The sequence below is a fragment of the Nomascus leucogenys genome, chromosome 10 (genome assembly GCF_006542625.1).
Source record: "Nomascus leucogenys isolate Asia chromosome 10, Asia_NLE_v1, whole genome shotgun sequence".
In the NCBI taxonomy this organism is placed as follows: Eukaryota; Metazoa; Chordata; class Mammalia; order Primates; family Hylobatidae; genus Nomascus; species Nomascus leucogenys.
The window spans coordinates 66,722,075-66,737,467 of NC_044390.1; the positions used below are offsets into that span (position 1 = coordinate 66,722,075).

The following is a 15,393-nucleotide window of genomic DNA, read 5'->3' on the forward strand; positions in this document are numbered from 1 at the left end:
CTCTACTAAAAATACAAAAAATTAGCCGGGCGCGGTGGCGGGCGCCTGTAGTCCCAGCTACTCCGGAGGCTGAGGCAGGAGAATGGCGTGAACCCGGGAGGCGGAGCTTGCAGTGAGCCGAGATCGCGCCACTGCACTCCAGCCTGGGCAACAGAGCGAGACTCCGTCTCAAAAAAAAAAAAAAAACAACTGCTTTCACCTCAGGCCACCATACTGCTGCTTTTTTGGATCTCGTTCATCCTTGTCCCTTGCCCATATTGTAAATTGCATAGTTAACCTTCAGTCAATATTTTACCATTTGCTAAATTAGTTCCACTTTCCTCCAAGCTCGAAAGTTTGTCTGTCCTAGTGGAATTATATTCCCACAGGTGTGCATGCACAAAGTTCACTCCTACATGCCCATTACTTCCTGCCCTCCACACTTGCCCTTCCTTTCCTGGCCTTGCTTCACATGGTACATTGATTTGGATGCAAAATACTGTTGCTTTCCAGCCTATTGACTTCGTAAGAGTGAACACCCTAATTTCCCTGTGAGCCCCTCCCCTCCAACACTACTCCCACTGAGTAAGTCAAGACCTTATTCATCCACTGGACAAAATTATAGGAGGCTGCCTAAATCATTGTGTGCAGGGCATGATGACTCAACTCATGATCCATGAGGGATGGCTTTAGCACCACTGTCAGCAGCGCAGCTCAGCCCTTGTGTCCCAGCTCAGCCCTTTTATCTCCCTTGATGTACTTCTATCTGTTCTTTCTCTCTCTCTCTCTCTCTCTCTATATATATATATGTATATATATATATTTAATTTAAGTTCTAGGGTACATGTGCACAACGTGCAGGTTTGTTACATATGTATACATGCTCCACGTTGGTGTGCTGCACCCATTAACTCATCATACTTCTTTCTGTTCTTGTATTTTCTGTGACTGGTCATTTTCTGTACTTTCTTGGCAGACTATTGTGCTTAAAAACATGGGATCCTTCAGGCCCATGATCAAGTTTGTCCCTCACTTACCGTACGTGCAAATTGGGGTCATGTACATAAACACACTGGCCTGCTGTATTTGAGAAATACTGTTAATTTCCCTCCAGGTTTTTTTTTTTTTTTTGAGACGGAGTTTCGTTCTTGTTGCCCAGGCTGGAGTGCAATGGTGCAATCTCGGCTCACCGCAAACTCTGCCTCCAGGGTTCAAGCGATTCTCCTGCCTGAGGCTCCCAAGTAGCTGGGATTACAGGCATGTACCACCACGCCCAGCTAATTTTGTATTTGTATTAGAGATGGTGTTTTTCCACGTTAGTCAGACTGCTCTCAAGCTCCCGACCTCAGGTGATCCACATGCCTCGGTCTCCCAAAGTGCTGGAATTACAGGCGTGAGCCATGGCGTCTGGCTGCCTCCAGGGTTTTAGAACAAATTAATGCTATTAGATGGCTTCACATATTGCAGGTTTTATGCTACAGGCTCTAAACTTCCTTTGTGTAATAAGATTTGTCAGCCTTCCGTGATGTTGATGATGACATGCTCCTTTTCCTGTCTCCCTCATTTCACTGTCGTGTTAGAAATAGCTTAGACTGGCAAGCCACGGTGGCTAACACCTCTAATGCCAGCACTTTGGGAGGCCAAGGTGGGTAGATCACTTAAGGTCCAGAGTTTGAGACCAGTCAGATAACCCCAGCACTTTTGGAGGCCGAGACTGGTGGATCACCTGAGGTCAGGAGTTTGAGAGCAGCCTGGCCAACGTGGTGAAACCCCTTCTCTACTAAAAACACGAAAATTACCTGGGTGTGGTGTCACATGCCTGAAATCCCAGCTGCATAGGAGGCTGAGGCAGTAGAATCACTTGATCCCTGGGGGTGGAGGTTGCAGTGAGCCAAGATCGTGCCATTGAACTGTAGCCTGGGCAACAAGAGCAAAACTCCATCTCAAAAAGAAAGAAAGAAAAAAAAAAATAAAATCACCAGTCTTATTCACGTGTACTCAACACCCATGACCAAATTCTCTCAAAGGCCCCATCTGCAGGAACATCCAATTGGAGAATAAGAACTCTGAACATGGCTTTTGGCCAATATGAACACTCGGACCAGGGAGCCTGCATCGTATTTTTTATGTTTTTATTGTGCAATTTGTTTTATAAAATGTTTTCTGTGATCCCAGTTTATAAATTTTCCCAGTATACAGTCTGTGTTTTATATTTCATGCGTAGTGAACTACATAACTAAGGGCAATGCATGTACATAGGATTGCTGTATTGCCTGGCTGTTATAGAACTGTAGTTGTGATATCATAATTGAACCCTCTGACACTGTTAGTCAATTCTTTTTTTTTTTTTTTGGAGATGGAGTCTTGCCCTGTTACCCAGGCTGGAGTGCAATGGCATGATCTCAGCTCACTGCAACCTACGCCTCCTCAGTTCAAATGATTCTTCTGCCTCACCCTTCAGAGTAGCTGGGATTATAGGTGCCTTCCACCATGCCGAGCTAATTTTTTTGTATTTTTAGTAGAGATGGGGTTTCACCATGTTGGCCAGGCTGGTCTTGAACTCCTGACCCCATGATCTGCCCGCCTCTGCCTCCCAAAGTGCTGGGATTACAAGCATGAGCCACCGCACCCTGTCGTTAGTCAATTCTTACTCCTTATAATGCTGTGTATTTACTTGAACTCATACATCAGAAGGTAGTGATTTTAAATGTATTTCAGTTCTTATACTGTGTGCTGGTGATAAGTAGAAGTTGTGGCTTTTTTCTTAAGAGGGAATTGTTTAGAGGTCTGCTGGCTGTATAAATGTACTTATTATTTCCTTGCTAGTCTTATCATGGGTTACAATATTTTATTAATTAATTTTTACGATTTTACATAAGGCTTTTCAGTAAGTGGTATGCCTGGGAACATGGTGAGACCCCCTTTTCTGCAAAAAATACAAAAATTAGCTGGGAATGATGGCACATGCCTGCAGTCTCAACTACTGTGGAGTCTGCAGTGGGAGGATGGCTTGAGCCTGGGAGGTCAAGACCATAGTGAGCTGTAATCATTCTACTGCACTCTGGCATGGTTGACAGAGCAAGATGCTGTCCAAAAAAGAATACTTACTGTAAAGTTTGGGTACAGGAATAATGAAGTCATTGATGCTCTATGAACAGGCTATGGAGTTGATGCCCAAAAGAAATAAACAGTTTGTAAATGAATAACTCATTCTGAGTTGTGACAAGACAATTTTGAAGGTGATGCATGGAGCTGTAGGCAGACCATCCACATCAGTTTTACAGAAAGAAAGTTAATCTTGTTCGTGCTGCAGTGAAGAGAACTAACAGCAAACAGGAGAAACAATAGTCAGGAATTCGATAATAGCCTGGTTAACATGATGAAACCCGGTCTGTACTAAAAATACAAAGATTAGCTGGGCACGGTGGTGGGCACCTGTAATCCCAGCTACTCGAGAGGCTGAGGCAGAGGAATCGCTTGAACCCAGGAGATGGAAGTTTCAATGAGCTGGGGTCCTGCCATTGCACTCCAGCCTGGGCAACAAGAGCAAACCTCTGTCTAAAAAAAAAAAAGTCTAGCTCCCTCTCCTCTTTTCTCTGCTATCGTGGTGTGTGCTTAACTCTGCATCTCACCATGTCTTCTCACAATCGCTTTCAGGATTAAGCGATTTCTGGCCAGCAACCAAAAGCAAAATCGTCCAATTTCCCAGTGGATTCAAATGAAAACTGGCAATAAAATCAGGTACAACTTTAAAAGGAGACATTGGAGAAGAATCAAGCTGGGTCTATAAGGAATTGCACATGAGATGGCACACATACTTATGCTGTCTGAGCATCATAATCATGTTACCATATCAAGCTGAATATGTCACCACCATCTGGAGATTTGGACATGTTTTATTGGGAATATATTTTTTCTCTCTGAATCTGTTATGAACGCGTTGGTTGGATGCGTTCAGTAATAAACATGTGAGAACTTTCATTTCAAAAAAATTTCAAATGATGTAATAGATTACCTAAATTTCTGGTTTTTGTTTTGTTTTGTTTTGTTTTTTTTTGATATGGAGACTCCACTGGGTTCAGTGGATCACACCTGTGGTCCTGGCACTTTGGGAGGCTGAGGTGGGATGATTGCTTGAGACCAGGAGTCTCCTGGGAATCTTCTCGTCTTCCCTAACCCAGTTCATGACAGGCCCTTGGACTTTACTGTTATGGAAAAATCTATATAAAGCAATATCAGCGGCCAGGAGCGATGGCTCACGCCTGTAATCCCAACACTTTGAGAGGCCAAGGCGGGTGAATCACCTGAGGTTAGGAGTTCGAGAACAGCCTGACCAACATGGAGAAACCCTGTCTGTATTAAAAATACAAAATTAGCCGGGCACGGTGGCACATGCCTGTAATCCCAGCTACTCGGGAGGCTGAGGCAGGAGAATTGCTTGAATTTGGGAGGCAGAGGTTGCTGTGAGCCGAGATCATGCCAATGCACACCAGCCTGAGCAACAAGAGCAAAACTCCATCTGAAAAAATAAAATGAAATAAAATAAAAAACAGTATCAGTGTGTCAAAGCATTATGTCTGTCACAATCTTTGTGAAAGGAAAATCAAAATTACTAACCAAAGAGAAAAGTCAAGCTGGGAACTGTGTCAAACAAACCTGCCTCCCATTTTATCCCTAAACAAGATAGCTACAAGGACTTAAAAAAAAAAAAAGCTACATACTCCGCTCACAAACTGTGGGCCTCAAGATCTCCACTCCAAAATAGTTCTGTTGAATTTCACCCTGGCAATGTAAACTGAGAGCTTATCTTCACAGGTGTGGGAAAGAGCCCATCCCTCTGCACACCTGAGTCAAATGTCTGTCTGATTGCTTAATCAGAAACAATAGGCAGAGGCCCTATTTTTTATGTAAAAATGCAGGGTCACTGAGCCAGTCTAAGGCATAAGTGACTATTCCTCCACCTTCTCTCACATATAAATTGTGTATTCAATGAAAGGCTGATCGAAGACTCAAACAATGTGATCATTTGTTATCTCCCTGTGACCTGGAAGCCCGCAATTCCAGTTATTCCACCTTCCCAGATCGAACCAAGGTGTATCTTATATGTATTGATTGATGTCTCATGTCACCCTAAATTTGTAAACTGCAGCCTGAACACCTTGGGCACACGTCATCAGGACCTCCTGAGGTTGTGTCACGGGTGCATTTTTTAACCTTGGTAAAATAGATTTCTAAATTCATTGAGACCTAGTAGATACTTTTGGTTCACAAGCTCATGAACACAGAAAAAAACAAGATAGAATAAGGAAAAAACTAGTGTAATGGAAAGCACAAAATCTGTTCTAAAATCTGAACTCCTTCATACTTATTCACCATAGGGAAATGCCAACTTTGTGGGATTAGATTCCATTTGTGAAAGATTATATATATATTTTTTTGTTTGTTTTGTTTTGTTTTTTGAGACGGAGTTTCACTCTTGTTGCCCAGGCTGGAGTGCAATGGTGCGATCTCGGATAACTGTAACCTCTGCCTCCCAGGTACAAAGGAGTCTTCTGTCTCAGCACCCCAAGTAGCTCGGATTACAGGCATGCCTCACCACGCCCGGCTAATTCTATTTAGTAGAGATGGGGTTTCATTACATTAGTCAGGCTGGTCTTGAATTCCTGACCTCATGATCCACCTGCCTCAGCCTACCAAAGTGCTGGGATTACAGATATGTCATTGTGTTGGGCTGAAAGATATATTTCTAATATTGGATTGAAATAAAAACCCATTCTATGTAACTTTAGCTAATTTAAAACGCAAATAATAGATGATCATACAGAAAATATGTAATATTTCATACATACACAAAACTTTGTAATATTTCACTTAGTATTGCTGTTACTATGTTCTTGGGGCAGAAGCTCAGTCTGTCAGATACATTACAAAAGAGTGGCGTCTCCATAATTGTGCTTAGGACTCTGGTGCATAAGTGGATAAACTGTTAAACAGGATCCTAGGAGAGCTAAGATGAGAAAGTTCAAGTCCATTAAAACTAGCAAGACATATTCCTTACTGCTCTCGCATGAGTCACGGTCTTAAGATGTTTACAGTTAAGGAAAGCAGCTTAATCATACCTGCAAGGACAAACTCCTACAGAAACATGATGTCCAGACAACCCAATATCCCGTGACGGTGTATGCTTCTAAGATAATTACAGTCATGCTTTCACTTACTTGCACACTAAAATACCAAGGATAGGTTTTCTTTTTTTTTTTGATGGAGCTTCACTTTTGTCATCCAGGCTGGAGTGCAATAGCACAATCTCGGCTCACTGCAACCTCCACCTTTGGGTTCAAGCGATTCTCCTGCCTCAGCCTCCTGAGTAGCTAGGATTACAGGCATGCGCCACCACCCCCGTCTAATTGTTGAATTTTCAGTAGAGACGGGGTTTCACCACGTTGGCAAGGCTGGTCTCGAACCCCTGATCTTAGGTGATCCCCCCACGTCGGTCTTCCAACGTTCTAGAATTACAGGCGGGTGCCAACGCAACTGGCCAAGGATAGCTTTCAATCAACAAAGTAATAAGTTTTGTTACACTGTCAGCCCACTGGCAGGTAGACATACCTTAGTTTTTACCTAAGCACCTATGTAAGAGAAAGTTTAAGAGGAGGCAGTTCCCTTTGTTTTTGAGGTCGCCCTACTGTGTAACTGGTAGCTTTCTTTTTTTTTTGAGACAGAGTCTCACTCAGGCTTGAGACACCTTGTCCAGCTGTATTTATTATTATTATTATTATTATTATTTTGTTTTTGAAACGGAGTTTCACTCTAGTTCCCTGGGCTGGAGTACAGTGGCATGATCTTGGCTCACCACAGCCTCCGTTTTCTGGGCTCAAGCAATTCTCCTGCTTGAGCCTCCCGAGTAGCTGGGACTACAGGCGCATGCCACCACGCCAGGCTAATTTTTGTATTTGTAGTAGAGACGGGGTTTCTCCATATTAGTCAGGCTGGTCTCGAACTCCCGACCTCAGGCCATCCGCCTTCCTCAGCCTACCAAAGCACTGGGATTACAGGCTTAAGCCACTGCGCCCAGCCTCAAGTAGTGTTTTTTAGAAAGTAATTAAACCTTTTTTCAGCATAATGACCCAGAGATGTACTTCTGAAGGACTTGGGAGCTTTTCTTGAAAGGCAAGCAACAAGGGAGACAGTACCTGTATGTCAGTAGGAAATTAAATATTTCAAACATCAAATTTAAATTTAAAGCTACAGACTTTTAAATAATTTGGAGCCTTGAGAGGAACGTGGTCATGCAGCCTGAGTCCAGTGGCATGCAGGCGCAACTTCTACAAGTTTTCCTGGCCAGGCACGCAGGCTCAGGCCTGTAATCCCAGCACTTTGGGAGGCTGAGGTGGGCAGATCACCACCTGATGTCAGGAATTAGAAACCAGCCTGGCCAACATGGGGAAACCCCGTCTCTACTGAAAATACAAAGCCATTAGCCAGGAATGGTGGTGCACGCCTGTATTTTCAGCTACTTGGGAAGCTGAGGCATGAGAACTGCTTGAACCCAGGACGTGGAAGTCATAGTGAGCCCAGATCACGTCACTGCATTCCAGCCTGGGCAACAGAGCAGGACTCCTTACCAAAACAAAACAAAACAAAATATGCTATACAATTTTGTTTCCTAATATCAATTTTAAAAAGTTTTCGTGTAAATAATTAGGAAAACTGTCCGGGCGCAGTGGCTCACGCTTGTAATCCCAGCACTTTGGGAGGCCGAGGTGGGCGGATCACGAGGTCAGGAGATTGAGACCACGATGAAACCCCGTCTCTACTAAAAATACGAAAAAAAAATTAGCCAGGCGTGGTGGCGGGCGCCTGTAGTCCCAGCTACTTGGAGAGGCTGAGGCAGGAGAATGGCGTGAACCCAGGAGGTGGAGCTTGCAGTGAGCCGAGACTGCGCCACTGCACTCCAGCCTGGGCGACAGAGCGAGACTCCGTCTCAAAAATAATAATAATAATAATAATAATTAGGAAAACTAAGCAGCCCCAGAGATAAGACCTCCTGGCATCATTGTCCCTTCTTATGGAGTGATAATGTAACCTTCCTTGAAGTGTATCAATCCGTCACCAATCAAGCTGCCACAACCTATGCACTGGACTTGAATGGAAAATGTGGTGATTCTGGTAAAGCTTCTCTGTCTTTCCTTGTCTGTGTGAAACGTTAATGTCTCTACTTGGGAACGCCGACCCCTTTCATTTGGAGTTGAGGTTTCCAGGTGGCTATTCTCATGCTTTGTGTCCAAATAAACTCTATAATTAATAATGTATTCTAAATTTCATTATTTACTGCTGACGTCAGTTTCTGTCGGATTGTAGGAGCCTCACCAGAGAAGGCACCTGTCGCCATGCTATAAAACTCACACTTGCCAAAAAGACATGGATTAGGGTTTCTCCCCCTCCCTCAGGATGACGCTAGTTAGCTGACACAGATGGTCACCTCCATTACCAAGTAGAGCCAGGATGAACTATGTGTGACCAAGCGTGTTGTCAAGTCCTCTTCCCTGAGGACTGATTAGTGTTTATCTTGAAAACATGTACTTGGGTTGTATAGAACAGTGAAGTTTCTTTCTCTCTTTTCAACCTCTCAACTGTCCTCTATTTCCCATCACATTCTGGTCAAAGGCTTATTTATTAATAAAATAGTTTTTATTTCTCTGTTATCGTTGTGAAGATTATTTCTCATTTAGGGGAAGATTTTTCAGTTTTCAACTGTATTTTCTCAACATTTAAGAGCGAAGTGAAGAGTATTTCTTGGGCCAGGCACAGTGGCTCATGCCTGTAATCCCAGCATTTCAGGAGGCCGAGGCAGGCGGATCACTTGAAGTCAGGAGTTCGAGACCAGCCTGGCCAACATGGTGAAACCCCGTCTCTACCCAAAATACAAAAATTAGCCAGGCATCATGGCGTGTGCCTGTAATGCCAGCTATTCCGGAGGCTGAGGCAGGAGAATCGCTTCAACCCAGGAGACAGAGGCTGCCGTGAGCTGAGATGTCACCACTGCACTCCAGCCAGAGCGACAGAGAAATACTCTGTCTCAAAAAAAAAGAGAAAAGAAAAAAAAATAAGAAAGTAATAGATCTCTTCCACAAATGTGCTGGGACAATTAACTGGATATCCACATGGAAAAGAATAATGTTGTATCCCTATCTCACACAATCAAAATTTTATTTTAAAAATTAAAAGAGACGACGAAGGGAGCCCTGCAGGAGAGGGTGTTACTTCGTCGCCCAGGCTGGCCTGGGCCCCCAGGCTCAGCGATCCTCCCGCCCCTGGGTCCTCAGGTTCCCGCCCACCCGGCCGCATTCCTGCTGTGTTTAAGCAGTAGGTGGTGACCTCACTCCCTGGCCTTAGCACTCCGTCGCGCATCCCAGGCAGTGGCCCTAGGGAAGTCTCTGAAGCTGAGCACAGTGTGGACTTTCCCTCCTGAGTGAATGGCGAATAGAAAGGGAGAGGATTTCTATTCTGTTCTGAGGGCCGTCAGCATGAAATTGTACGTTCCGCCCAGGCAGGGCTTTGCATTTTACATTTTAGTTTGCATCCCCGTTCCAGACAATTCCAGGGCTTTTGAATCGTGCTTCAGCCTTCCTGACGGATCTCGCCTCCAAAGCCCGAAAAATAGAGTCGCTGGGAGCGAGGCTGAGAGACGCACAGGTCCCGCCCCGGCCCCGCCCTCTGCCGGTTCTAAAGGACAAGGTCTCTTCGCCTGGGGCCCCGCCTCTACCTCGATCAGGCCCTGCCCACCTTCTCGTTGGCTCTACCCAGGCCTGGCTTTAGTCCCGTGCCCACAGATGCGCGCAGACCAGGAAGCGGATCCCGTGGAGTGAAGGTTGCTTCGCGGCGGTGAGTTTTGCTCTGTGTTGCATTAAGTCTGCACTCCCCATATCCCCGGCACTTCCGTACCTGGGACGTGGGGTCACCACAGACCTGTAAATTCTCGCCCATCTTCCTTCAACCAGAGCAAATGCAGACGTTCCCCCGGGAATCCGGAAGTCGCTTCCTTTTGTGTTTAAAGTCGCCCTGAGGCTGTTCCCATCTCCAGTCTTTCTGCTACAGGGCGATGTATACACTCCCTATCGCATAGTTTCTGTGCTCAAAACTGTTTTTAACTCCTCCCTCCCCGCGCTTTTCAAAGTCCTCACCCGAGATGTGTATTTCCGCCCTGGGCGCCTCCCAGCCTCAACCTTGTAGGCCCCTGAAGCGCAAAAGCCGCTATCCCAGTCTCAGGGAGGCCGCGTTCTCTGCCTGGTGCTGGGATCTTGTGGACCCCACCCTTGTCCGAAGGCGTCGTCGAACCCCACCTCCCGCCTCATGCTGGGCCTTGCTGCACCCCAAGTCTCCCCTTAGCAGTCACCGCTTTCCTTGAGCCAGCGTTGGGGAGGTGCCAGGGGCCTGTCCTGTGACACGGTGTATTCCTGCCTGCCCAGCTCCAACCCCTGAAAAATGAGCCTCTTTGGGATGCCGGCGTCTTACTCCAAACCCTCCTGTGATTGTGTGTGCCAGAGGGATCAGGAGACAGAGAGTAGTAGAAAACCTCAGACAGAGAAAAGAAGAATGAGAAAGACCCGTAACAGATGGCAAAGTAGAGGATGGGTGAGAGATTTGCCAAGAGACAGCAAAAGTGAAAGAGAAAAAAAGAAAGCAGAAGAGAAAAGCAACTGGAGAAATGCAGAGAAAATTTAGATGTACAGAGAGATGAAGGACAGACAGCAAGGTAGAGAGGGGCAGCAATGAGGGAGGCTCATCAGAGTGAGAGAGAGAGAGAGGAGGAGGGATTCAGAGCCAGGGCAGACAAAACAGAGTGGTGCTGGTGGCAAGGAGAACAGAGGGAGAACCACAGCGGGGAGGACACCTGGGGATCTGGGGTGCTAGAGAGTGGGGACAGAGGGGTACAACAGGGAAGAGAGAATTTAACAGGGAGAGCCGAGGAGGTGCAGAGATAGGATAAGAGGCGGAAATATATGGAGATTGAGGACGATCGAAAAATTGGGGAGAAGGAGCAACGAGATAAAATAAGACGTGAGGATGGAGCCCAGATAATTTTTGTATTTTTAGTAGAGACAGGGTTTCTACTGGCCAGGCTGGTCTTGAACTCCTGACCTCAGGTGATCCACCCGCCCTCGACCTCCCAAAGTGCCGGGATTACAGGCGTGAGCCACCGCACCTGACCACCCACGCATTCTTGATTGAAAAAGTTTGCTTATGTCTTAGTTCTACAGCTGACCCTCTTTCCCTGTTTTTTGTTTGTTTGCTTGTTTGTTTTGAGACACTTTCCCTCTTGTTGCCCATGCTGGAGTGCAATGGTGCGATCTCGGCTCACTGCAACCTCCGCCTCCCGGGTTCAAGCGACTCTCCTGCCTCAGCCTCCCTAGTAGCTGGGATTACAGGCATGTGTCACCACGCCTGGCTAATTTTGTATTTTTAGTAGAGATGGGGTTTCTCCATATTGGTCAGGCTAGTCTCGAACTCCCGACCTCAGGTGATCTGCCCGCCTCAGCTTCCCAAAGTGCTGGGATTACAGGCATGAGCCACCGAGCCCGGCCTACTCACCTCGACCTTTACTTCCCAGTTTCTTTTTTTTTTTTGAGACGGAGTCTTTCTCTGTCCCCCAGGCTGGAGTGCAGTGGCGCGATCTCGGCTCACCGCAACCTCCACCTCCTGGGTTCACGCCATTCTCCTGCCTCAGCCTCCCGAGTAGCTGGGAATACAGGCGCCCGCCAACACACGTGGCTAATTTTTTGTGTTTTTAGTAGAGACGGGGTTTCACCGTGTTAGCCAGGATGGTCTCGATCTCCTGACCTCGTGATCCACCCGCCTCGGCCTCCCAAAGTGCTGGGATTACAGGCTTGAGCCACCGCGCCCGGCTTACTTCCCAGTTTCAAGCGATTATCCTGCCTCAGCCTTCCTGAGTAGCTGGAATTACAGGCATGCGCCACCACGTCTAGATAATTTTTGTATATTTAGTAGAGATGGGGTTTCTCCATGTTGGTCAGGATGGTCTCGAACTCCCAACGTCAGGTGATCTGCCTGCCTCAGCCTCCCAAAGTGCTGGGATTACAGGTGTGAGCCACCGCACTCAGCCTCCCTGTTTTCTTTTCTTCTCTTTTTTTTTTTGAGACGCAGTCTCACTCTGTCACCCAGGCTGGAGTGCAGTGGCGCAATCTCGGCTCACTGCAAGGTCCGCCTCCCAGGTTCATGCCATTCTCCTGCCTCAGCCTCTCTGAGTAGCTGGGACTACAGGCGCCCGCCACCACGCCCGGCTGATTTTTTGTATTTTTAGTAGAGACGGGGTTTCATCGTGGTCTCGATCTCCTGACCTCGTGATCCGCCCGCCTTGGCCTCCCAAAGTGCTGGGATTACAAGCGTGAGCCACCGCGCCCGGCCACCTCCCTGTTTTCAAGGTCACTAGCTGTGTCTTTATACCTCTGCATTTTATAAATGTTACTGTAATTTTCTTGTGAGGAAGAATTAAATGTTGGGAATCAGTGGCATCAGAACTTGCAAAAGAAGTTTCTTTATCCCAGGTATGTGAAAGAGGCTTCAATAATTTTCAAGGATAGTTTTGATAAGGCCAACCCTTTCCATTAGCCCTTCCAGGCCACCATGTAAGAATTCCGGTACACCTTCTCACTCATCTCAGACCTTCTCAGCGTGACTCGGTGAAAATGTCCCCGTTCCGAGGACATCACAGCTAAATCTAAAGCAGGTCATGTCAGTCCCTGGCAGGGAACCCTCCACGGGCTTCCCGTGTTTCCCAGGACAAAAGCCCAACCCCAGGCCGAGCGCGGTGGCTCACGCTTGTAATCCCAGCACTTTGGGAGGCCGAGGCAGGCGGATCACGTGGTCAGGAGTTCGAGACCATGGTGAAACCCCGTCTCTACTAAAAATACAAAAGAAAAAAAATTAGCCGGGCGTGGTGGCGGGCGCCTGTAGTCCCAGCTACTCGGAGAGGCTGAGGCAGGAGAATGGCGTGAACCTGGGAGGTGGAGCTTGCAGTGAGCCGAGATTGCGCCACTGCACTCCAGCCTGGGTGACAGAGCAAGACTCCGTCTCAAAAAAAAAAAAAAACAAAAGCCCAACTCCTCACTGTGGCTCCACAGCCCTGTGTCCAGGGCCCCCGCCAGTGTCCAGCCTCCTCCTGGGAGCTTGCCCTCATCTCATGACTCCCTCTGCCCCAGTCACATTTGCTTTTCTCTTTTCCCAAACATCAAAACCCTTCTCGTCTCAGGTCGTTTTCACTGCTCTTACCCTACTTCCCTAAATGCTCACAGCACTGTCCCTTTCTCCTCCTTCAGGTCCTGGCTCAGAAATGTCTCCTATGCCCTCCCACCGCCAACTGCACTTCCCTCTGCCAGTCAGTCTCTATCCCGTTACTCAGATTTTATTATCTCTGTGTCAGTCACATCAGAAATGCACTTTTTTTCTTTTTCCAAAGAGTCTCGCTCTGTACTCCAGGCTGTGAGTGCAGTCTTGTGATCTTGGCTCACTGCAACCTCTGTCTCCTGAGTTCAAGCAATTCTTGTGCCTCAGCCTCCCAAGTAGCTGAGATTACAGGTGTGTGCCACCATACTCTGCTAATTTTTGTATTTGTATTTTATTTCATTTTTGAGTCTTACTCTGTTGTCCTGGCTGGAGTCCAGTGGTGCGATCTCGGCTCACTGCAACCTCCACCTTCCAGGTTCAAGCGATCTTCCAACCTCAGCCTCCCGAGTAGCCGGGATTACCAATGCCCACGAAGCCTGGCTACTTTTTGTATTTTTAGTATATATGGGGTTTCACCATGTTGGCCAGGCTGCTGTCCAACTCCTGACCTCGAGCAATCCTCCCACCTCAGCCTTCCAGAGTGCTAGTATTACAGGCATGAACCACCGTGCCCAGCCCCAATTTTTGTGTTTTTAGTACAGACAGGTTTTCACCATGTTGGACAGGCCGGTCTCGAACTCCTGAGCTCTACTCATCCTCCCACCTCAGCTTCCTAAGTAGCTGGGACCAGAGACACACAGACATGCACCACCATACCTGGCTAAGTTTTTGTATTTTTGGTAGAGATGGGGTTTCACCGTGTTGCCCAGGCTGGGCTCAAACTCCTGAGCTAGAGTGATGTACCAACCTTGGCTTCCCAGAGTGGTGGGATGACAGACGTGAGCCACCGCACTGAGCCTCTGCATGGGATTTGGTCAGGGCTGGGTCTGTGACCTCAAAGGGAGCTGATTCCAGCCCAGCTCCCCACTGCTGCAGCGTGTGAGGGCTTCTCCAGGAGGGAAGTGAGAGTTTTCTTATAGAAATTTATCATCCCTGATGTGGGCAGCAGAGGTGACCATATTTTTTCAGAGTGAGGGCACCTTTGTATGTGTCATTTTGTTACAGGGAGGTGTGTTGATTCTGAGCAATAAACAACGTATTTCTAACATTCAGGATTGACTTCTAAAGACTCTTGGTACGTAAGGAAGAAACCCAGAAGAGGAAGAGGAAAGCAAAGGAGTCAGGGATGGCTCTTCCTCAGGTGAGATGATATTCTCGGGGGATTGTTCTGTCTCCTTCCTTTCAGAAACACTGGGCCTTGGAGTTGGGAATCTTCTCTGAGTCTCAAGTGTCCTGCCTGACAGGTTTGCTCAGACTCAACTCATGCCTTCCCTCAGTCCCTGTCATCTCACTTAGATTCCATCTCTTGTGACCTAGTGACATGAACTTGGGAAGAGGCTGAGCTGGGTATGGTCCTGGGAAGGGCTCACACCCAGACATGGATGGAGACGGGGTGAGGGTCCTGTGGTGTCAGTGCTGTTGGGCAGCAGGGATTGTTCAGGGGCCACATCTGGATGTACTGTCAACTCTCTGTAGACCAGGATTAGAGCAGCTGCCAATGGAAGTCACCTATTAATGTGCACAAAGTACGTGGTAAATTCTAGAAGAGGAGACCAATAAAGGGAAAATCTTTTCTCCCTAATTTTATACCACATTTTTAGGTAATTGAGTGAGTTACTGTGTTTCTGACTCGAAAAATCATACTAATTAGAATGGAAAGTTCATAAACAGACATGAATGATACAGGGGTTTTATTCCATCATTATTTAAAGAATATGAAATCAACTTAAATAATAGCAGGAGATTTATTAAACCATTCTTAGCAAATTAAGCTGATGGAGACAGTGGTGTTACTGTGGAGAGGCTTGTGAAACAGATGTTTTTTTGTAATAATTGTTACAATTTTTCTCAAATATGGGAACAGTACTTCCAGCTGCCAAATTATCCTTTTCCACCAAGATGAGATTCCTCTTCAGTTAAACAAAATTTGCTTCTTTAGGCCGGGCGCGGTGGCTCACGCTTGTAATCCCAGCACTTTGGGAGGCCGAGGCGGGCGGATCACGAGGTCAG

The 15,393-nt window shown here is 46.8% G+C and overlaps 1 protein-coding gene across 3 annotated transcripts in view; it reads left to right on the forward strand.

Annotated features, from left to right (window-relative positions):
• The window catches only part of LOC100579958 (zinc finger protein 701), a 210,073-nt gene that overhangs the window by 179,775 nt on the left and 14,905 nt on the right, over positions 1-15,393 (forward strand). Inside the window, exons 1-2 of one of the 3 annotated variants that reach the window (XM_004089405.2) lie at positions 9,606-9,864; positions 14,437-14,524. The exons of 1 other annotated variant lie outside the window; for it this stretch is intronic. In XM_004089405.2, coding sequence (XP_004089453.1) covers positions 14,510-14,524 — 15 coding nt within the window. In that variant the 5' untranslated portion in view covers positions 9,606-9,864; positions 14,437-14,509. Of the gene's footprint in view, positions 1-9,605; positions 9,865-14,436; positions 14,525-14,770; positions 14,777-15,393 lie in introns of those variants that run through there. One more of the 3 variants, XM_030821254.1, reaches the window with a different exon arrangement.